Source organism: Diospyros lotus, chromosome 13 (assembly GCF_014633365.1).
Source record: "Diospyros lotus cultivar Yz01 chromosome 13, ASM1463336v1, whole genome shotgun sequence".
Classification (NCBI taxonomy): domain Eukaryota; kingdom Viridiplantae; phylum Streptophyta; class Magnoliopsida; order Ericales; family Ebenaceae; genus Diospyros; species Diospyros lotus.
In genome coordinates this window covers 6,415,060-6,439,262 of record NC_068350.1, presented here as the reverse complement: position 1 = coordinate 6,439,262, position 24,203 = coordinate 6,415,060, and the positions used below count along the sequence as shown (strand labels likewise).

Sequence of the window (24,203 nt, the reverse complement as noted above, 5' to 3'; positions counted from 1 at the left end):
AAAAGTTTTTTATTTTCATAATTATGATATGTTAGTGTTCGAATCTTGGCTGTTGTAATTTTTTAATTTACATCATTTATTGGAATTGTGAAGTTGAGTAGTGGCCGCGTCCGTGATAAAGCACCATAAAATATATATATATATATATATATAAACAAAAGTTTTATAAGCACGCAACGCAAGCTTTATCCAAAGATGGTTTTACTTGTATTATTACAAAGGAGAAACGGCGTCGTTACGAAAGTGTAAACCACGTCCTCCCTTACGCATCGCACTTTCTCGGAAGCTCGACAAAATTTTCTCGGGAAAAAAAATCTGGCCACCTGGCGCCATTAATCTAGGGTTGAGAGAAAGAGAGAGCGAGCATCCAGAGCTGATGACTGTGTATTACGTGTAAATAAAAATAGAAACCGTAATCCGGAGACTGAAGAGCTGGAGCTTTTACTGCCTTTTCCCCACAAGCGTAATAACACTTCTCTTTTTCTCGTTCTCCAAGATCTCTTGAAGAGCTGTTTTTACATGTATTTTACTTCGCCTTTCGCTCGCCTGTCCAGCTTCTGTTGTGTACTATGAATATTTATCTGTTTCCTCTCACTAGACACGAATCAACGCGTGGCGTCGTGAAAGCCTCTGATCCAGTTCCACTCTAATAGCTCGGACTGGGAAGAAGCCCGCCCCAAAGCAAATCCCCCCAAAGAAGAAGAAGAAGAAGAAGGTGTTAATTCAACAGTTGATGCTTTTAGAATCCTAATTGTATGTATGTATGTAGTTGCATGTTGATTGTTGAGTCGGTATATGTGTATGTTGTGTTGGCCTTGTGACAATGGTCCATTGCTTTTACTTCGAATCCAGATCCATTTAAGTTGCAGTAATTTGGCGCCGATGGCGGCTGCTGCTTCTTATCTTTGTCAACAGAGGTTGTTTCTGCTCCTTCTAGGGTTCCTATTGGTTGGCTTTGTGTTGGTGATATGGATAGTAGTACGGTGAAGATCTGGCATATCTTATGCCAATAAAGCCTGGCTTTGTTGTTTCTGACAGTTTTGATAAGTGTTTCTTAGAATTATATGTATATGTGACGGTAATATGTGTAAGCCTCGTAATTTGTGAATTCTTCCTGAATTTTTTTGTGGTCAACTCACTGGATTAGCCTGTTGCAACTAAACATTACTCATAGGGTGAATTAGCTTGGTCCATCATATTCAACCAATTGAATATGTGATATTGGAAATGACCTTATACTTGGACAGAATGGATCTTTCTTTAATTTCCTTTAAATCTTGTACTTCCATTTAAAGTTTTGACGTTTCAACTTCCAGTATTCAATCCTGATATTTAGATTTTAGATGCTAGCGTTCTTTAATGTTGAGCATTTTTTGTGTTTGTTTTCTTGTCTCAGGATTGGAAGTTTGAACTGCAGCCTTTTTTCATGTCATGGAATTAGCTTTCTCGGCAAAACCTTCCTGTTCTGCATTATTATTCCAATAATAATGCCCACAGCATAAACGAAAAATTTCACGAGTTCATCTGAATACTCAGAATTAGCATGAAGGTGGTTTTGATCTTGAGCCAAACTAGTGTTATTAAAGTGTTGCTATGTCAACAGTTGTCATGTGACTAAACGTGTCTAAGGGCAATTGTTAAATTTGATCTGGGTAAGTTAGTTTACTGGTCTGCGAGACTGCCTTTACCCAAGCTGACCTATTTGTATTTCCCAACATGATGAGCAATACAGCCTTACTCAAGTTCCATATTCTATACAAGTGTTGAGGATTTGCATTTCTGTGCTAAAACTACGTTTGTGATATCTATGTAATTTATTGAGTTTGGTAGTTGTTGGGTGTTTCTTCTGTTATTTGGGAGGATTAGCTTAATTATTGGACAGTAGTGCTAAGCTCCTGTCTATTTGAGGAGTCAAACAACATCATGGAAACTGCAATTTTGATTGCTAATCATCAGCCAAGCATCATTCAGAGGTTGCTAGCTGCTCTTGTGCCTGTGCTTTTAATTGCAATGGGATATATTGACCCAGGAAAATGGGCTGCAGCTGCTGAGGGTGGAGCCCGTTTTGGTTCTGATTTGGTTCTGCTTATGCTTCTCTTCAATTTTGCTGCTATTTTATGTCAGTACCTTTCTGCTCGAATTTCTTTGGTGACCGGTAGAAATCTTTCACAGGTATGCTTTCCACATTTGCTGGATTCATTTGTATTCATGTCAATATTCAACTACCATACCAATTCTTTTATTTTTTAAAATATTCCTCTGACTGGCATGGAATAAAATTTAAAAAATCAGGCTTCTGTTAGTAGTGTGAATTTAAGATTAGATTGGTGTTTTTTTGTTACTAAATACGTGTCATGGGTTTTCCATAACATCAATACTATTGACAATTTTATGATGAATCCCTTCTCATGCAATTTGCAACAACAAATTGTTTTGAATTGAATCTGTCTTAATTGGTGTGTAGCATCATGACATAACTTAGAAAACTGAACTTTTTCTTAATGGATTCCTATTATTTACTAAGTTAGGAATATACGTAATTGTTGAATTGAGTTGAGCAAACACTTATCCAATAGGATAATGCCTTCAAAACATATGATCCTATGTACATATATATTGTGGTTTCAACACATATCATCCTATATACTGTTGCTTCTTGTCGCCATAATGTTACTATTAAGTGTTTCTGATTTGTTTTGTCCTTTTGTGCCAGGGACTAACTATTTATGCTTGTCTTTTTTTCCCCCCCCCTTCATGATGGCAAAGATTTGCAGTGAAGAGTATGACAAGTCCACCTGCATATTCTTGGGAGTTCTAACAGAGGTTTCAATGTTTACTTTGGACCTTAACATGGTAAATTGTCCCTTTAACCTACCATTGGTTGGCATATTCTTGATTTATTGCTTTGGATTACATTCCTCACATAATAACCAGTATTTTTCCAGATTCTGGGCACTGCACATGGATTCAATCTACTTTTTGGGGCAGATCTACTCACTTGTGTCTTTCTGACTGCTATTAGTGCTGCCATATATCCACTTTTTGCCATCCTCTTTGTAAGCCAGATTAGTCTGTCTAATCTTTGATTATGATTCTAATTAATCATGACGTTGACAGTATTGTTACAATTTGTTTGATAACATGAAGTTGACAGTATTATAATCTCGATAGAACACATTTTTCAGGAGAATGGGAAGACTAAGCTCCTGTGCATATTAATGGCAACCTGTACCTTACTCTTTTATGTTCTTGGGTTTCTGTTTAGTCAGCCAGAAATTTCAATCTCTGCAAGCGGGATGCTAACAAAGTTAAATGGGGAGAGTGCATTTGCCTTAATGAGTCTTCTTGGAGCAAATATCATGCCTCACAATTTTTATCTCCATTCATCAATTGTACAGGTCTCTCTCTCTCTCTCTGGGGTATGTGCTGTGCATTCTATCATTTGACTTTTAGAATAAAATACTTATAACTTCCTGGGTGGTGAAATTGTCCTAAAACTTGAACATATTTGTTGAAAGCTATGATTTGGAAGGATCTGAATATCAAATACTTACAATAGAAGTAAAGCCTTGGGGGTTCTTGCCATTGATTTTGAATTCTGTATATACATTTGTACTTGTTGATAAACGCCTCTCTAACTTGCACATATGCAATTTATTAGGCTACTACTTTGCTAATAATCCCCAAAGTCGTCATGACATAGTATTTTGTGAATACTTCTCTTGTTTATTCAATTATGTCTTAGAAAGGCAACGATGCTAATTATTTGTTATGAACCTGGAAACTCCTGTCACTATGGTGCATATTTTGTAAGCAAGTAGTAAATAATATGTTAGTGTTTCAAGAGGAAATAGGTGAAGTGATTTTTGGCTACCACATTTTATCTCCCACAGACTTAATATCATTCAAGGCAGTGGCATTTCATATCAATGATAAAGCATCCATATTAAATATTGTGTCAGTATCAGTCCTAGACACTAAAATGATACTAACATTGGGAATATATTAGTTGGGACTGAGGCAGAACACCTTTCTAATTTGTTCTCATGACCTTCTACCTTCGACTCCCAATTCTCATTCAATTCAGTAGAGTTTGCAATTTCAATAATACTTACCGTTGGATTACATTTGAATCAGCACTCACTTCATAAATCTGTGTATTGAATGGTGGAGCTTGAATGGGGTTCTTCTGCAGTTGTCCTTTGGCATTTATAGGGACAACTATTGTTTGGTCAATGAAAGAGATATGTGTTTGCTGCTATCCTCTTAATTCTCAGTTTGTTCCTGATGTTTGTTCTTTTGCATTTCACAAAATGAAAGTGATGAAATATGTCGAAAGAGATTTTTTTTTTATTGTTTCCTACTCTTATTGAATTCAAATACTTAAAACTAAGGATTTAAGGATAGTTTTCCTTCTGAATATGGGATGTTTTCAGGACATTTCTCAATATAGAATTCACATGATGTTTTTTTGTTGTCTTTCTTCACGTCCTCCCTTTCACAATGATGTTCAGATGCTTTTCTACCTAATGCTTTCCTCTGTTGCTTTCTTCCTCCTCCATGCACGTGCATAGAATTAGTTCTAACTATATTTTTGACCTGGGTCTTTACCATGGCTCAGGTTGCAATCTGAAGGACACAGAGCCTTTTTCATCCTCCATATGTCTTAGAAATAACCAAAGACACTTTGTCTTCATTGATTAAAATGAGCAAGAACAGTATCCTCTTTTAAAGAGAGGATTATGAACAAAAAAGGAAGGAAATAATCTAAACATTGACAACATCCTAAACTACATCCTTGACTTACTATATTTACATATTATTTACATAAAACTCAGATCCTAGAATATTTTAGGATCAAGGACAAATCTCTCTTGATTTTAGCATATTTCCAGCACTCCCCCTCAAGCTGGCTTGTAGATGTCTTCCATAGCTAGCTTGCCAATGAGTTTATCAAATTGCTTCTTATGAAGACCCTTAGTTAGAACATCAGCAATTTGTTCAGTTGTTGGAAGATATAGCATGTATATTATTCCAGCATCGAGCTTCTCCTTGATGAAATGTTTGTCCACTTCTATATGTTTCGTACGATCATGCAATACCGGATTATGAGCAATAGAGATGGCAGCCTTGTTGTCACAATAGACTTTTATAGGTTTTGATTGAGGAAATTTCAGCTCTTCAAGTATCCTTTTGATCCACATCCCCTCACAGATTCCATGAGCAACGGCTCTAAATTCTGCTTCTGCACTACTTCTAGCCACAACATTTTGTTTTTTGGTTTGCCAGGTGACAAGGTTTCCCCCAACAAACGAACAGTAGCCTGAAGTAGATCTCCTATCATTAACACTTCCTGCCCAATCTGCATCAGTGTAGATCTCAACTTGTAGATGGCCATGTTTCTTGAATAGTAAGCCTCTTCCAGGAGAACCTTTAAGATATCTTAGGATTCTGTAGACTGCTTCAAATTGCTCTGGCCCTGGTGAGTGCATAAATTGACTCACCACACTCACTGCAAAAGCAATGTCAGGTCGCGTATGAGACAAGTAGATTAATCTGCCCACAAGTCTCTGATATTGTTCCCTGTCCTTTACTTCTTCAGGTTTGACAGCATATAGTTTCACATTAGGCTCAATGGGAGTTTCTGACACCTTGCAGCCGAGTAATCCTGTTTCTCCAAGAAGATCAAGAACATATTTTCTCTGATTGACAAAGATGCCTTCTTTAGATCTTGCAAACTCCATTCCAAGGAAGTATTTTAGGATTCCCAGATCTTTGATTTGGAACTCATTTGCAAGTTTCTGCTTGAGGACTGCTAACTCTGTTTCATTATTACCAGTTAAAATAATGTCATCAACATAAACAATCAAAATTGCAACTTTACCATCTTTTAAGTGTTTATAAAATATAGTGTGATCTGCCTGACTTTGAAGGAAACCATAACTGGTAACTGCCTTTCCAAAGCGTTCGAACCATGCTCTTGGAGACTGTTTGAGACCATACAAGGATTTCTTCAGTCTACATACTTTGTTACTCCCAAGTTTATTTTCAAATCCAGGAGGTAAACTCATAAAGACCTCCTCTTCAAGATCACCGTTAAGAAACGCATTTTTGACATCAAGTTGGTGTAGAGGCCAATCTGAATTTACTGCAAGAGACAACAGAACTCTGATAGAGTTTATTTTTGCCACAGGAGCAAAGGTCTCTTGATAATCAATCCCATAAGTCTGGGTGAAGCCTTTAGCCACCAGTCTGGCTTTGTACCTGTCAACACTCCCGTCAGCCTTGCATTTTATTGTAAACACCCATTTACACCCTACTATTTTTTTTGTCTCTGGGCAAGTTAACTATCTCCCAGGTACCACTTCTCCTTAGAGCATTCATCTCCTCCATAACTGCTAATTTCCAGTTTGGATCATCCAAAGCTTCCTGTATATTCCTTGGCACAAACAAGTGTGAAATCCTAGATGTGAAAGCCTTATGATTCTTAGATAATCTGTGGTAGGAAAGGTATTTAGCAATAGGATATTTAGTGCAACTTCTGACACCTTTCCTAATTGCTATAGGAATATCAAGATCAGAAATACTAGGTAAATGATTGAAAATAGTTGAAGAATCAATTTTGGAACTATTAGGTAAAGTAGAGGGAGGTAGACTAGAAGTTGAAGTGGGAGTTCTTGAACTTACAGTGCCATTTATCAGGTTTTCAGATTGGTTTTGTGTAGAATTGACATTCAAGTCTTTGTTCTTTTGATGAAATCTCTTCTTGGTATAAACCTGAAGCTCAGAATCTAGATCATTATGATCAGTTTGTAGTAATTCTCCCCCTGCCCGAGAAACCCCTTTACTTGGCATCAAAGAACCAGAATCTCCTAGGTGACCATTATCAGAAACATGTGATTCCTGAGTAGGACAAATTGCATTTGGAAGGGGGACAGAAACATCTCAAAAATTGTCTTTAGCTTCATGGTTCTCCCCCTGAAGGGAATTTTTGGTAAAATAGGGTTTGTTTTCAACAAATGAGACATCCATACTCACGTAAGTCTTTTTTGTGAGAGGATCATAACACTTATAGCCTTTTTTATGAGAGGTATAACCCAAGAAAACACATTTGACAGCCCTAGGATCAAGTTTTGAGCGAAATTGAGTAGGTATATGAACATACACAGTACATCCAAAAACTTTGATGGGAAGGTCCAAATGTAATCTAGTGTTGGGAAAAAAGTCTTTGAGGCACTCAAGGGGGGTTTGGTACTTTAATACTTTAGTAGGCATCCTATTTATCAAATAGGACGCCGTTAAAACAGCTTCGCCCCATAAATATTTTGGAACATGCATAGAAAACATGATGGCACGTGCTACTTCGAGTAAATGTTGATTTTTACGTTCAGCAATGCCATTTTGTTGAGGAGTATACTGACAAGTAGTTTGGTGGTGAATACCTTTGGTTTTCAAAAAATCCCCCAAGTGCTCATTGAAATACTCGGTGCCATTGTCAGAGTGTAAAATGCCAATTTTAGTTTGAAATTGGTTTTCAATCATAATGTAAAAGTTTTTGAATAAAGTTTCCACTTCAGATTTTTTGTGCATCAAATAAACCCAACACAAACGAGTATGATCGTCTATAAAGGTAACATACCATTTTTTTCCAGATAGAGTAGAAATTTTAGATGGGCCCCAAACATCACTATGAATTATATAAAACGGTTTGGATGCTTGGTAAGGCTTTGGTAAATATGTAGAACGATGATTTTTTGCCAAGATGCAACTTTCACATTGAAAAGAAGAACAATCCATTTTTTTAAATAATTCAGGAAATAAACGTTTCATATAGGTAAAACTAGGATGTCCTAGTCTAAGATGCCATAGCATAATTGTGTCTTGAACAAGAATTGAACTAGTACTACTAAAGCCCTGAGCTTTTTTATTACCAGAAGACTTTTCATCAAAGTAGTAAAGACCTTCAATCATCCTAGCACGCCCAATCATCGTCCCCAAGTTCTGGTCCTGAAATTCACAATAGGATTCAAAGAAAGTAACACGACAGTTAGAGTCTTTGCAAAGTTTACTAACAGACAAAAGATTGCAGGCCAAGTTAGGAACATGAAGAACAAAATGGAGATTAATTTTTTCGGTTAGTTGAATAAGACCTTTTCCTGCAATAGATGAAAAACTACCATCGGCAATTCTGATTTTTTCATTTCCAGAGCTAGGAGAATAGGTATTAAATAAATAAGGAGAACTAGTCATATGATCGGAGGCTCCAGAATCAATAACCCATGGAGAGGAATGTAGACAAGAAAGAGCTTTAGGTTTTCTACTTGTGTGTGCCAAGGAAACACTAGGAATACCAGATGAGGAACTGGATTGTAACAGCTTCAAGAGTTGATCAATTTGCTCTTTGTTGAACGGACCTGTGTCAACCTCATTCACAATAGGGACCCCATGGTTACTGCTCTTGTCTTCTCGCTTGTTGCTCTTCCAATTGGCAGGTTTGCCATGAATTTTCCAGCAAGTCTCCCGAGTATGGCGTGGCTTGTTGCAATGGTCACACCAAACCCGAGGCCTCTCACTGCTTCTATGTTGGTAATGTGCAGCCTTGTAGGCAGATGTATCAGTAAACAAGGCAGAGTTTTCAATGGACTCACCAGCAGTTTTTTTGCCGAGCATGACACTCCTTCGGCTTTCTTCTCTTCTAACCTCAGCAAATACTTCACCAATGGGAGGTAGGGGGGATTGGCCAATAATCCTCCCTCGGACCTCATCGAACTCAATATTAAGGCCAGCAAGAAACTTGTAAATACGGCCATCTTCAACTATTTTCTTGTGGTGGTTGCAATCTTCAGTAGATTTCCACTCATAGGTGTTGAAGAGGTCAAGATCTTGCCACAGTCTCTTCAAGGAATGGAAGTATTTAGTAACAGAATCATCTCCTTGCCGAATCTCTCCCAGCTTCAAAGTTAACTCAAAAACCTGAGATTGATTACCTAGGTCAGAGTACATCTGATTGACATTATCCCACAACTCCTTTGCAGTAGGATAACACATATAATTAGAACTGATATCTTCATCCATGGAATTAACCAGCCATGTCATGACCATAGAGTTTTCAGCATCCCAAATAGAGTGTGCTGGATCATCCACTGCAGGTTCCTTTTTGTCGCTAGTAATGTAGCCAATTTTTCCTTGCCCGCGGATATACATCCGAACAGATTGAGACCAGCGAAGAAAATTATCACCATTTAAACAAATGGTGGTGATTTGGACAGAATGGGTACTTGAATGGTTTGGCTGGGTTGCTGGATATTTTGTTTGGATAGCAGCAACAGGATTTAAGGATGTTTCGGAAGTGACTTCCGACATAACTTACACGCTGGAAGAGGAAAACACAAGAAGGAAATGAAGCAAGCAAGGTTACCAAGATCTGGGAGATGGCTGCAAAATTAGTTGCTGTCAATGTAAGGTGCCAGCAAGCAGAAGGCGGTCGCGGCTCTTTGCATAAGCGGTTGCAACAGTAATCTTGTGAACGACTGTGGCCGTCGCGTTGTGCAGAAGAAACAGTTGCGGCAGTGCTTTCCAGTGGCTACGGTGGCTGCAACGTGCAGCTGCGCTGCGCTGTGCAGCAACGGTGACTGAAACTGGTCAAGGTAGAGAAGTTGCGAGCAATCGGTAGTGGCTGAAGCGAACACAGCGGACCCAATCGGAGTGGGTGTCACCGTTCGGAAGCGAATGCTGGTCACGGTAGAGAGGTCGCGAGCAATCGGCAGTGGCTGAAGCAAACACAGCCGACCCAATCGAACACCGCTTGCACTCGCGCAGCAGAGGCTTGCACTCGCAGGCGGTAGAAAGAATCCTGGCGGTTGACAATGGAGAACGCGATAGAGAAGATGACCTTGGGTCAATCTTCGGTGGCTGCGACCAACAGATTCAGGCTTGGCGAAGGCTGGGAATTGCCGAATCCGGGCATCAGCAACCAATTGAGAGGCCAATAGAGGAGGCGTAGACGGTTGCGTGAAGAGCCTCACACGGCGTGGATGGTTGGGATTTAATCCAGCTCTGATACCATCTTAGAAATAACTAAAGACACTTTGTCTTCATTGATTAAAATGAGCAAGAACAGTATCCTCTTTTAAAGAGAGGATTATGAACAAAAAAGGAAGGAAATAATCTAAACATTGACAACATCCTAAACTACATCCTTGACTTACTATATTTACATATTATTTACATAAAACTCAGATCCTAGAATATTTTAGGATCAAGGACAAATCTCTCTTGATTTTAGCATATTTCCAGCAATATGTGTACACACACACAGTTTTTCATGTTTTTTTTTTTGCTTTGAGTCCTCTAGCCAACCCACCTAGTAGGCTTAAGGCTCAATACGTTGTTGTCGAGTCTTTTTCTACTCAAGTATAATTAACTCTCACTTCAAACGTAGGGCAAGATAATCTTGTCACTTGTAATTTTACTTGGAAAGAAAATATGACTGACTTTCTCATGGATCCAGGAATTTGTTCAAATCTCTATGGCTGTGCTAGAAATTGTTGGATGTTGAATTCATTTTCCATTCTCTCACTATATGGAAGTGTTATATTTAAATTTTTGGTACTTGAGTGTGAAATGATGAAATTCTGTTTGGTTTTCACATTATTGCAGCAAGAACAGGGACTACTGAATGTCTCCAAGAGTCTTTTGTGTCATGACCATTTTGTTGCCATCCTATGCGTATTCAGTGGCATGTTCCTGGTCAATTATGTGCTGATGAATGCTGCAGCAAATGTTTTCTACAGTACAGGTCTTGTTCAGCTTACTTTTCAGGACACATTATCACTAATGGATCAGGTTTGAGTTTATATGAGCAATTGGTGATGAAATTGTTTTTCATCTTTTGTGTTCATTTTAGTGTTCATTATTACTTTGATATGTATTCATGAAATCTCTGATGCAGGTATTTAAGAATTCAACAGTGCTCCTTGTTTTTCTACTGTTTCTGTTTCTTTCTAGTCAAATATCTGCATACAGTTGGGATCTTGGTAGACAAGCAGTCCTGCTTGATTTTTTCGGGTTGGAAATTCCTGGTTGGCTTCACCATGCTACAATCAGAGTCATTGCCATCATTCCTGCCCTTTTTTGCGTATGGAATTCAGGTGCTGAAGGCATATTTCAATTGCTAATATTTACACAGGTTGTGGTTGCTCTTGTTCTGCCATCATCTGTGATCCCCCTTTTTCGGGTTGCCTCATCAAGATCAGTAATGGGTGTGTACAAGATTTCTCAGTTTGTGGAATTCTTAGGCGTGATCATGTTTATTGGAATTCTGGGCTTAAAGATTATATTTCTCATTGAGATGATATTTGGGAACAGTGATTGGGTTGGCAATTTCAGATGGAATGGGGGAAGTATGATGTCTGTATCTTACATCGTTCTTTTAATCACTGCTTTTACTTCACTTTTTTTCATGCTTTGGCTAGCGGCAACACCATTGAGATCTGCTAGTTCCCAATTCAATGCTTCAGCATGGAACTGGGACATAAAAGATAGAGTATCTGCAGAGAGAGAGGGAACTGATTTTATTGAGAGTAGGCATGAACAGGTAGAATTTATACAAGAGCAGGAATCTGCATTAGCAGCAGGAAAGTCATTTGAGAGCAATTTAAATATGTCTGCCAGCACTGATTTGAATTTGCCTGAAACTCTCCTGGATTCTGATAATGTGCTTCATATGACCAATGTTGAGGAAACTGGTCCTGCTCCTAATGTAATGCAACTTGCCACCCCTGTTTTCGATCCAGAGGAATCAGCTTCCACAGCTGAAACAGATGTAATCTCAAATGTATGCAGTGAAGGTTCTTTTGGCGAGGTAGTGGATACTGCCATCTTAAAAGTAGAATCAACAGGCTTAGTAGAAAAGACTTTTAGAGCAGGGGGGGATTTACAAACTAGGAATGAGGAAGGAAACAAATGGGAGCCTGAAGAATCTCTTAAGGGGGTTTCTCAGATTAGCCCATCTTTAACATCTGAAGGTCCATGCTCATATAGGAGTCTCAGTGGGAAAAGTGATGACAGTGGGAATGGCACTGGTAGTCTTTCTAGATTAGCAGGATTGGGCCGCTCTGCAAGACGTCAATTTGCTGCATTTCTTGATGAGTTCTGGGGACAGCTATTTGATTTCCATGGACATCCAACAGAAGAAGCCCGGGCTAAGAAACTGAATATTCTACTGGGGATAGATTCAAAGGTTGAGCCAACACCAGCCGCCTCACTGAAAGTGGACAACAGTGCAAGGGAATTTACTGGATACCTTTCATCTATGAGCGAAGGAGGATCTGATTCTCCTACGAAGTCAAGTGTATATAATTCTCTGAAGTTGCTTGGGGTGCAAGGTAGCATGGGGACACCGTATGGGATCCAAAGGGGGCCATCTTCATCATGGTCTGGCCACATGCATCATTTGTTAGATGCATATTTGCTAAATTCTGGCCACAATACTTCTGGTGAAAAGCGCTATTCTAGTTTGAGATTTCCACCATCTTCCGGTGGCAGTGACCATCAGCCACTCACTACTGTACATGGCTATCAGCTCACATCATATCCCAGTCGAATTGCTAAAGAAACAAGGCCTGATTATTTAACTTGCCAAACGGAGGCACTATGCCCCAAATCCCCATCTTTGAGCACTTCTTATTACAAAGATCCACTCACTTTCTCTTTGGGACGGAAACCAAAAAGTGGATTAAGCACTATGACACCTCCTGGTTTTTCTACCCCCTCTGTATCTAGAAATACTATATTGAAGTCTGAAAGACAATTTGCTGGCCTTACCTCTCCGATACCTGCTGAGAATCTTAATAGTGCAGCTAATGAGAAGAAGTTCCGTAGCTTGCCGGACATATCAGGACTCTCTCTTCCTTATCGGAACTCATATTTGGCTGGTAGAAGCTCTCAGTTGGATAGTGCATGTGGTTATGGACCATCTCTATACTCGACTACTTCATTGAAGGCTGGAACAACCTTGAAAGGTGGTAATCTTTCTCCTTCGGAACCATACACCTCACAATTCAGATTGAGCTCAGACACTGGATCCCTGTGGTCCACACAACCTTCTGAAGAGTTTGGTGTGGCTAATACAGCGCACACATTCAAGGATGAGGGAGCTGGGGATAGGCAAAGTTCAGTTACTTCAGAAACTGCGTCACTCATGGATATGGAAGCAAAGCTACTCCGGTCTTTTAGAAACTGTGTCATGAAGCTTTTGAAACTTGAAGGTTCTGACTGGTTATTTAGACAGAATGATGGCGTTGATGAAGATCTTATAGATCGTGTGGCCGCAAGGGAGAAATTCCTTTATGAAGCAGAGACTAGGGAGATGAATCTAGTGGCCCACGTGGGTGAATCTCAATCTTCTTTTGACAGGAAGCCAGTTTCTTCCCTGAAAAATGATGATACAGACAATGCCAAGTTTTTAGTTTCTTCAGTTCATTGTGGAGAGGGCTGTGTTTGGAGAGTTGATCTGATAATAAGCTTTGGGGTGTGGTGCATTCACCGGATTCTTGAGCTCTCGTTAATAGAAAGTAGGCCAGAGCTGTGGGGGAAATACACTTATGTACTAAACCGTCTTCAGGTAAAATTCCAGATTTTATGCTCCATCTAATGAGGGTAAACCTTGGTAACATCTTTAAGGTTGCTCCTTTGTGACTAAAAGGTCATGTGTTTTGAGTTTGTGTAAACAACTTCTTTGCAATCAAGCAAGTGTAAGGTTGCATATGAAAAATGACCCTCTCCCAACTCTTGCAAAGTGGGGAGTTTCATGCACAGGTGATTCCCTTGTTGAGCTCTATCTAATATCTTGTCTTAGCCAGTTGGCCAACTATAGCCCATAAAAGAGGGGTGCGATTCATTGCTTACTGATCTAATTCGAAGTCATTGTTTTTCTCTTATTTTTAGGTTGTTTGAGCAGTCCCCAGTCCCTTAACTGTGATCTTCTATTTCAAACTTCTGATAAGTACTATTTGATGGGTGGGCCAATTTATTCCTTGGGATCTATGCTTCAAACTTTTTTGATTACTTCCTTAGGCAAGTAGAAATCTGAAGTTACTTGAATTTTCAACTAAACTGCTGAATTTGGAAAGCCTAAATATTTAATTTTCTTTGTGATTCACCTCTGGTGCAATTTGAACTGAATCCTTAAAACCTCGGTTTATTATTTAACCACTTAGAAAGGAGAATGTTCTATTATGTCGTTTCCAATTTTGGATTTCCTGTATTCTTCAAATTTTATCATATATGCTATTATGCTTACTTTTCAGCCTTAATTCAACCAATCCAACATTCTTCTATTGCTCTGAATCTGAGTTTAGCAGTCTTTTGTGCAACTTCCCAGTTTTGAAACCATGCTTGGTAGAGGAAGTTATTACTCTAATTTCTCAACGATGGGGCGACCTGTTTTACAGAAGTCTGTGAATATGACATCAGCTTCCTTCTTGTTTATAGGTAAAAGTTCAAGTTGTCATTTAGGGTCCCCCTGAGTCAAGAAAGCCTAAGCTCAATTGCTTAAAAGTGCGTGGTAATCTGTTACAAGGTAGTCACACACCCACGTATATGCTTCCCTTGGCTTGATTGACATTCTTTATGTTCACATGTCACCGTCAAACTCAAAACAGGTCACACTCCTTGTGGTTGACTTTTTGCTATAGTTGGGTTGTTAGAAGTGTATTTCTACAAGTAGTTGGTTCTGCAGGTAACTTTCCCATTGATAAATTAACTCCTAAACACTACAGGACATCGCCATTGAGTTATGCATATCAACCTAACGGCTTTTGCTAAAGCTGTGTCATGCTTAGCTCATGGCTGCTTTATGTTTGGATGTTTCATTTAGTTGTTCTTATTGTTGCCTAATTAGAGATTAGAGAGTGTGAGTCGATAATGTTGCTCATTGGCAAGAAAGAAAAGTATAAGATTGCTCTTGCGTGACAACAAGATCATGGGTGCGAATTATGGAAATAGCTTCTTTGCCTCTATAAAACGAAGTGGAATGGCATGTACAAATAGGACCCGACTCAACCCTCGCAGAGCAGGCCTTCTGTACCCTGTGGACGCCCTTTTATTGTTACCTAATTAGGATATTTCACTGTAGTTCCATGACCAATAGACTGATGCTTGTTTCCTTATCATAACGACAGGGGATTATTGATCTGGCCTTTTTCAAGCCTCGAACCCCAATGGCACCCTGCTTGTGTCTGCAAATCCCAGGGGCGCACCAGCAGAGATCGAGCCCGCCTATTTCAAATGGAAGCTTGCCTCCACCTGCGGAGCAGGGGAGGGGGAAATGCACAACTGCAGCAATGCTCTTGGACATAATCAAGAATGTCGAGATCGAAATATCGGGCCGAAAGGGTCGAACAGGCACCGCAGCTGGCGACGTAGCTTTCCCGAAAGGGAAAGAGAATCTGGCATCTGTTCTCAAACGCTACAAGCGTTGGTTGTCGAACAAACCAGTTAGCTCACATGAAGGGGGGTCTGGGTCGCGCAAGGTTAACACCCAAGTCCACTAAAAAACTGGGCGGATTATGATGTACACGAGTTGTTTGATTTTGAGAAGCAGCTCATTGCTCATCCTCTTGTTACTGGGATCTCTCTCTCTCTCTCTCTCTCTCTCTCTCTCATATGTGTATTAAATCTTTTGCTGCATTTTAGTTTGGATGCACTCTCTATATGTGCATAGGATAAGATTGCTGCTTAATGCAATTTGCAGCAGGGTGGAAGAAAGAAAAGTTCCCAGTCATGCTCTCTCTCTCTCTCAGGTCATGTTACAGACGATGAGCAGACAAGGAATGGCTGCCTCGGACCCAGTTAAGCTCACACCGGTTTTGTTTGTCTTTTTTGCTCGCTCTTTGGGCTACTGATATGCGTAATGTGCTTGTCTATGTACTCTAATCTCTCCCTCCCTCGTTTAAATTTTCTAAAGCTACTAAAAGCTTATTTAAAGGAGCTGAGCCGAGTAAGATTGCTCAAGATCATAAATTTAAGTGAAATAATTTAATTTTTGTAAAATACAAGGTAAGATTACGTAATAAAAGCACGGCTAGGGTTAGGGTTAGGTTTACTTCAGGCATGGACCAAATGAAGAAAAGAAGAGTCCTGCAGCTTTTCTAGCTCGACTTTCATGAAACATGTAACGTTATATCGGTTGTTATTAGGGTGTTAGGAGTTAGATTAGTTTTGTGTTTTATATAAATTTATATTTAATTAATCATGTTTGAGTTTGAATTTTTAAATTCAAATCTGATCTGATTATAAAATAAAAAAAAATTACATCAATTTAACTTGATTAAACTTGGGTTGAATTTTAGTTTTTAATTTTAAAAATCATATCAAAATTTTATAATATAAAGCCAGTAATACATTAAAATATTAAGATTTATAAAAAATTATTTGACACAAATGAAAAAAAATAAATAGATAAATAAAACAAGCAACCACTTTAACAAGGCAAACATGTTTAATTAAATAGAAGTTAATTAGAGACGAGACCCAGTTTTGGATAAATGAATTCTATATTAATTGGGTTGGGTTGAGTTGAGTCTGTAGACATAATGGTGTAATTTAAATCCCATTATATATCAATTGAGTCCAAAAAGCAGAATCAAAATAGAACCGGATTGAAGGAAACAAAAAAAAAAAAAAAAGCAAACTAAACTAAATGATATGAATTGACACCATTGGCTTTTCACATGGAAATGCATTGCTTTGGTTTTGGACCATGAAAGTGAAATGTGATGGTCCAAAATTAATGGTGAAAGGATAGTAATTAGTAGCTGCATTCTGAATTTCTTCAAAAGGGGGAAGTGGGAAGGGAGTCCATTCCAAATCACTTTGCACGCACCTCATGCTTGCTTATGGTGTGTTTGCAATTGAATAATGGACCCAACTTTACTCAGGATTAGCTCACTCCAGAGACAGAGATGAGCCGCACATGTTAATTTGATGCTTCTTTATTAAGTGGACCGTATTAGTCTTATTGGGCTCGGCCCAATGGTAAACGCATAGTTTGGTATTGAATTCAGTCCCTAAAGCTTATCCCATTAACGTCAACTCAACAACATCTCTCATTCTATCAACGTCAACTCAGCAGCATCCTTCATTTCCTCATCGCCATGCCAAGATCTCTGCGTCTGGAACATGTCTTAATTGTCTCGAAATCCTTGACTCCTAATTCACTTGCAACAACTGATGACACGCAAAGGACTCTCCTCTTCGCTCCTATGTAAGCCAGTTGATCATCAGCTAAGGTATATATTTTTTTTTAGTCTATAAAAATTTTGTTATTTTAAACTCTTATTTACTTGAACGTCAAAATGCTTGCAGGTACCAACCATCCCTTATCATATAAATCACTATTACCCCGAGCCCTCCGTCAGATCACCTCCTTTTAGGCTGAAAGGAACATTCAGTAATCCCACTCATTTATCACCTCATCAATACGGTTAAGCGGTCAGCAGATGGCTTAACACTATGGAGCTTTGGGTATGTTGTAGAAAAATCAGTTCTTTGTTAGCTGTCCTTATAATAATAATACCAAACATACACACCTGAAGACTTTTTTTGTTGAAACAAATATAACGAAAGCATTTTTTTTTTTTTCAAGGAAGAATTTCAAAACAGCTAAAACGTTACAGCGTTGGATGTTACATCGGTACCACAGGTTGATGATGAATTATTTTGTCAGCATGATGCAGAGCCACATGGTACGTAAGAGTTTAGTAAAACTTCAATCCATCACTGGATATTGAAAGGATCAGTGGACCACATGATCAGATCCCCATTAAGCATTATGATGGATGATGATGATGATGATGGCACCATCAATTTTGTGATTAAAACTTGAGCAACCAATGGATCAGTGCTTTAATTAAATTAAATCCAATTATATTGGGTCACCCAGTCTTTGATTGACACCCCATAATTCTTAATCAATTTTTTAAGCTCATAAAGTTTAAAAGATAATGCCATCCTATATTTGTTACACAAGTAACCCTTTTATTAATTAGTTCATTCCTTGAAAGGAAAACCCTTGCTGTAGGTTTTGTTCATAGGGTTGTTAGACACCAAGGCAAGGGAATAAATAATTACTAATTGAAATCGTCCAGCCAGACCCTCCAGTCCAATGAGTATTTCCATTTGTAACTTAGACCATGGGGTCTGGGTTTGTAATTATTAATAGTACATGTACCACACATTTAATCATGTTACGTGTGATCCATGGCACAAAATATTATTTGGGAACATTTTTGCTTTCCCACCCAAAAATGTAGAATAAATTCTTGCTTAGTTGGTTTGTAAATTCTTCCCACCCTAATAATGGGTTTGTAATTAATGAAAAACACGCACCACACATTTAGTCATGTTACATGATTCGTGGCACATAATGTTATTGGGGAATATTTTTGCTTTCCCACCCAAAACTGTGGAATAAATTCTTGCTTGGTTGGTTGGTTGTTGCCTCTATGCTTCCTTTCGGAGAGATTTGGTGACAATAATGGGACAGAAAGGGATGAAAATGAAGGAAATTGAATGAAATATTTTCTTGGTTTGTTTGAGAGAAAATAGAGTGAAAATAATAGATAAATAGAGTCTATTTTTATCTAATTTAGAAGAGATAAAAAATGGTCGTTTGAAATAGATTGGATGGAAAAGGGTTCGGTCAATCTCTTCTCATTCCATTATTAATCGTCATTTCACACAAAAATAAGTCGTGTCCATTTTTCATGATATTATGTCTGGATTAGATAGATTGTGGCAAATTCTTTAAAAAAAATAGTGTCTTCTATAATGAAATCTAATAAATAAAATTTTGTATAAGTGTTTACATAACTTTCTTCCGTTCGAATAAATGATACATTAAAAAAATGAGCCACCATTGAGACATTTGAGATCGCCATATGTTAAAAGAATCATTCTATTCAATCTTTTTTCCTTCTTTTTATTGTTGGATATCTCGTGCATACACATTTTCTCTTTGTTTCTCAGATTTCTAACGAATTACAGATAGAGTTTGAAAATGTCAAATTTGTGATAATTCATCATCTATGATCGAATTGCAAAAATTTATAAATACATATCTTACATTTGAACTGAATTCTTTTTGGTTAAAGAATCTTTTTTAGTTGTTACGACACAATTAGGAATTTTTTTTTAAAAAATGTAGGGTTTTCTCTCTTAATAACAACATGCTATATTGGGTGGTGATCCCATTTATGGAGTCAAATCCATTCCTTAGTTAAGTGTTTAATTTTATTTTATTATTTTTAATCTTTTACTATTTATCTTCAATTCCTTTTGAGAAGATAACTCAAATGAATTAGTTTTTTTTTTTTTATTTTGGTTTGTGAAATAATAAAAACTCAAAAGAGAGATTAAAAACTAAACCCTAACAAACACTCCTAATTAATTACTTAATTTGATGTTGAGAGAGGGGGACAATAAAAAGAAGAATCGAACATGTAGAGAGAGATGGAGCCTGAAAAAGTGATTATAGTTTGAAGGTTCAAAGTCTTGAGACATGACTGACTGCACATGTTCAAACTAAGTACATATGAATGCTCAAATCACTATTTATTAGTCATCAGGCAACAACAATTGCAAAGCATATGGGCAGGAAACATCATGGAAAAGCAAAAGAAAAGGTTGCATTCAAACTGCAAAGTTGCCTGGAAAATCTTAAACAAAAGAAAAATAACCAAGAAAACTAGAAATTACTAAGAAATATTGATCGATTGATGACTTGACTCAGAACCCAAGAAGCTTGTAATTAAATTTAATCTTCCTTTCCATGCGGCCAATGGAACAGCGGTATGAGTAAAGATCACTTCTGTCTCTGGGAAGTTTTCCCGGAAAATGCAAAGTTGGAGAAAGAGAAGGAAAATAGGCAACAGGATATTAGAATATTCCCAGTGATTGCCATAAATGGACCTTTTTCCTTCTTGGGTCTGCATGATTTCTATGAAATTACTCAGTTCCAACAACCTTTTCAAACATGAAGAAGAAGACCAAATAAGTTAAATATCTGAACATTAATGACTATGAAATTACCCAGTTGCCAAGAATCATTTGATGGAAAAGATAAAGAAAGAACACAAGATTGTCGCACAAAATAGACAACTATTATGGCTTGTTTGTTGGGGACTTTGTGAAGACCAGTTCCTTAAGAAAGAAAATGATGGTAGTTATACTAACCAGGCATTGGTATGGTTATTTTTTTAACATTTTTTCCCCAAAACGTACGGATTAATAAATTGTGCCATTCATTATTAATCAATGAACTGAGCAATGTAAGAGAAACAGATCGAGAGTCGACCACAAGCTACTCAATTTCTTGGTAGTTGATGAATGATTTGAATGAGATTGAAACAATTTTAATGTTTAGGTCAAGGAAGTTAAAAGGGAAGGATAGGCACCTGCCTAAAGACTCTTGGGCTCATACCCACTAAACACAGTAGTAGATATTAGTGGGTTTTTGTTTAGATTACACCAGACTTTCTGTAGCTTAAGAGGAGTTCGGCTTGGGTACAAATTAGAAGTCCTGAATTAAAGTGTCTCGCATGGGATTTAATTGGTAAAGACATGGAATTAAATAAGCAATAAAGATGTTGAGTAGAACAGTTACTTGTTTGCCGTATATTATTAAGTTTAATTATATAATAATATATATACACATATATACAGTAACAACAACATTGTTTTTAAAGTCCTATTTGCAACAAAAATTAGCAACATGTCACATATGACACACACACAAAGGTCACAAACAAACACAGACAGAAGAAAAATCTTAACCGTCACGAATATGCCTTCTTACCATCTGACAAACAACATATATAAAAATTAGGGGAAAAAACGCTTTCAATTGTTCAAATAGCCAGTTAGGCTGGCTGGCTGGCTTATTCACTTCAAAGTTGAAACCTTTCGGTTAGCTAGCTAGCTAGCAATTAATTCTATGTTATGAATTGCCGAAAATTAGAGGCTAACATTAAACAAAAGAAAAACTGATGTTTAAGGCCCACATTGAAATGGAATGGAGTTGAAGCCTTTTTTTGCCCAGAAATGTTCAGACTTCAAATCTCACCAACCCCAATGCCTTCGCCGTCCAACAACCCCATGACAAGTGACGAGAGAGCCCTCCTGTTTGCATGCCCATGGCCTACACCCAATCATATCATCCCAGCCCTCCATTCCCTCCCATCAACGGCCTGGATCGCTTCCCCACCAACCCCCATTTTGGCACTCTACCCATCTCTCCTCCTCCCCACCTACCAGAGCCTTTCTTTTTCCTACCCCATTCAAGCTCTTCTCTCACCAGTCACCATTCCCTATATATACCCCATGATTTCCAACCCAAAGCTCCAGGAAAAATATTACTTCCTTGAAGCCTAGCTAGCTAATATTAATCCCCACCATTTCCGATCTTCTTCTTCTTCCATACCCATTTTTCTGAACTGAAACTATTCTTACATGGAGGGTGCAGCCATGGTTAAGGGCCAAGAAGATCCGTTGAACTGGGGGGTGGCGGCGGAGGCTCTCAAGGGGAGCCATCTGGAGGAGGTGAAGCGCATGGTGGCGGAATTCAGGAAGCCGGCGGTGAGGCTCGGCGGCGAGACCCTGACCATAGCGCAGGTGGCGGCCATCGCCGCCCGCGGTAGCCAGGTGGAGGTGCAGCTGTCGGAGGCCGCCCGGGCCGGCGTCAAGGCCAGCAGCGACTGGGTTATGGAGAGCATGAACAAAGGGACTGACAGTTATGGCATCACCACGGGCTTCGGGGCCACCTCGCACAGGCGGACCAAGCAAGGCGGGGCCCTTCAGGCCGAGCTCATTAGGTAAACTTCTTACCTGTAGCCGGTGGAATTTGGGGGGGTTTTCTTGACGTTCAGCGTTTCTTAATGTTAATAATTCCTATGGTTTTTATGCAATCATTTGGTGGTGTTTCATTTATATGTCCATCACGTAACAGGAATTAATTACTATTCTAGTTATCAATATTTGGTAATGGCTGTCCTTTTTGTACCTTTTATAAGTTACAATTAAATGCATGACAGGTTCTTGAACGCTGGAATATTTGGTAATGGATCGGAATCTTGCCATGCACTGCCGCAGTCGGCGACCAGAGCCGCCATGCTCGTGAGGATCAACACACTTTTGCAAGGATACTCCGGCATCCGATTTGAAATCCTGGAAGCCATTACCAAGTTCCTAAACAACAACATAACTCCATGCCTGCCGCTACGCGGCACGATCACCGCCTCCGGCGACCTACTTCCCCTCTCCTACATTGCTGGCCTTCTCACGGGCCGGCCTAATTCCAAAGCCGTCGGGCCCAACGGCGAGACTCTCTGCGCCGAGGAGGCCTTCCAGCTTGCCGGGGTCGAGGGCGGGTTCTTCGAGCTGCAGCCTAAGGAAGGGCTGGCTCTTGTCAACGGCACTGCGGTCGGCTCCGGCATGGCCGCCATGGTCCTCTTCGAAGCCAACGTTCTCGCTGTTTTATCCGAAATTTTATCCGCCATCTTTGCCGAAGTCATGCAGGGCAAGCCAGAGTTCACAGACCATTTGACACATAAATTAAAGCACCATCCGGGCCAAATTGAGGCTGCAGCCATAATGGAACACATTCTGGATGGAAGCTATTATGTCAAGGCAGCTCAAAAGGTTCATGAAATGGATCCATTGCAAAAGCCAAAGCAAGATAGGTATGCTCTTAGAACATCTCCGCAATGGCTAGGACCACAGATTGAGGTCATTCGATCCTCCACAAAATCCATTGAGAGGGAGATAAATTCGGTTAATGACAACCCGCTGATCGATGTCTCGAGGAACAAGGCCTTGCATGGAGGCAATTTCCAGGGCACCCCAATTGGAGTTTCCATGGATAATACTCGTTTGGCCATTGCAGCCATAGGGAAGCTCATGTTTGCCCAATTCTCCGAGCTTGCCAATGACTTCTATAATAATGGCTTGCCATCGAATCTTTCAGCGGGGCGAAACCCGAGTCTCGACTATGGTTTCAAGGGGGCAGAGATTGCCATGGCTGCATACTGCTCGGAGCTCCAGTTTCTTGGAAATCCAGTCACGAATCATGTCCAGAGTGCAGAGCAACACAACCAAGATGTCAACTCTTTGGGCCTGATTTCATCTCGAAAAACAGCCGAATCCATTGATATTTTGAAGCTCATGGCATCTACGTTCATAATTGCACTCTGCCAGGCCATTGATTTGAGGCATTTGGAGGAGAATTTGAAGCAGAGTGTGAAGAAAACCGTCAGCCAAGTGGCTAAGCGGGTATTGTCAATGGGGGCTAATGGGGAGCTTCACCCGTCGAGGTTCTGCGAGAAGGACCTACTCCGGGTGGTGGATCGCGAGTACGTCTTTGCCTATGTTGACGATCCCTGCAGCGCGACCTACCCGTTGATGCAAAATCTGAGACAAGTCCTAGTCAACCATGCCTTGAAAAATGGCGAAGGCGAGAAGAACTTAGGCACTTCAATCTTCCAAAAGATTGGGGCCTTTGAGGAGGAGCTGAAGTCCCTGCTGCCCAAAGAGGTTGAGAACGTTCGAGCAGCGGTTGAGAGCGGCAATCCAGCCATTCCAAACCGGATCAAGGAGTGCTGTTCTTATCCACTGTACAAGTTTGTGCGGGAGGAGCTCGGGACCGGCCTGCTGACCGGTGAGAAGGCCCGGTCACCTGGCGAGGAGTGTGACAAGGTGTTCACAGCAATGTGCAAGGGGCAGATGGTTGATCCCTTGCTGGATTGCCTCAAGGAATGGAATGGTGCTCCTCTTCCAATCCGTTGAGCATACCACCATTGGCATATTGGTTTTTGGTCTCTTTACTGTCCTCAAATTTCATTCCAAAACTTTTACTTTCCTTTTCCTTTCAATTGTGTACTGTCTTTGTTATGGCACTATAACAGTCCAATGTGTCTGTATCTACCTTCTTTCTATACATTGTTACTCAAAAGCAACACTGTAATGCCAAAGTTACTTTAGTGAATAGATGTGCCTTCATGAAATCACTTCCATGTTCCAGCGATCACTGTGTTATTCGAACTTTGTAAACACCCAGTTTTTTTTTTTTTTTTTAACTGTATTACTATTAGCTGAAATAATAAAAATAAAATTGAATTAACTAAAATTAAAAATCGATTTAGAAGCCC

The 24,203-nt window shown here is 39.4% G+C and overlaps 2 protein-coding genes across 8 annotated transcripts; both read left to right on the top strand.

Annotated features, from left to right (window-relative positions):
* Window positions 1–307: 307 nt before the first annotated feature.
* On the top strand, window positions 308–16,105 carry LOC127788883 (ethylene-insensitive protein 2-like). 7 transcript variants are annotated; one of them, XM_052317545.1, is made up of 10 exons: window positions 308–463; window positions 599–715; window positions 853–917; window positions 1,397–2,172; window positions 2,767–2,853; window positions 2,946–3,056; window positions 3,186–3,419; window positions 10,660–10,845; window positions 10,952–13,624; window positions 15,183–16,105. In XM_052317545.1, the coding sequence occupies exons 4-10, from the start codon at window positions 1,924–1,926 to the stop codon at window positions 15,552–15,554; spliced, it is 3,912 nt and encodes a 1,303-aa protein (XP_052173505.1). In that variant the 5' UTR covers window positions 308–463; window positions 599–715; window positions 853–917; window positions 1,397–1,923; the 3' UTR covers window positions 15,555–16,105. The 7 variants fall into 7 exon arrangements, with proteins under 7 accessions (XP_052173505.1, XP_052173501.1, XP_052173502.1 ...); XM_052317541.1 differs by lacking the exon at window positions 853–917; XM_052317542.1 differs by lacking the exon at window positions 308–463 and having other exon boundaries at window positions 470–715.
* Window positions 16,106–21,392: 5,287 nt separating this feature from the next.
* Window positions 21,393–24,040, top strand: LOC127788884 (phenylalanine ammonia-lyase). Its single transcript, XM_052317548.1, has 2 exons — window positions 21,393–21,872; window positions 22,092–24,040. The coding sequence occupies exons 1-2, from the start codon at window positions 21,511–21,513 to the stop codon at window positions 23,839–23,841; spliced, it is 2,112 nt and encodes a 703-aa protein (XP_052173508.1). The 5' UTR covers window positions 21,393–21,510; the 3' UTR covers window positions 23,842–24,040.
* Window positions 24,041–24,203: the final 163 nt, after the last annotated feature.

Coding starts and splice junctions, on each gene's coding strand:
- LOC127788883 (XM_052317541.1), top strand. CDS start 1,924: ATGGAAACTGCAATTTTGATTGCTAATCATCAGCCAAGCATCATTCAG. Junction 10,846..10,951: donor CATTATCACTAATGGATCAG/GTTTGAGTTTAT, acceptor TCTCTGATGCAG/GTATTTAAGAATTCAACAGT. Junction 13,625..15,182: donor ATGTACTAAACCGTCTTCAG/GTAAAATTCCAG, acceptor TCATAACGACAG/GGGATTATTGATCTGGCCTT.
- LOC127788884 (XM_052317548.1), top strand. CDS start 21,511: ATGGAGGGTGCAGCCATGGTTAAGGGCCAAGAAGATCCGTTGAACTGG. Junction 21,873..22,091: donor CTTCAGGCCGAGCTCATTAG/GTAAACTTCTTA, acceptor AATGCATGACAG/GTTCTTGAACGCTGGAATAT.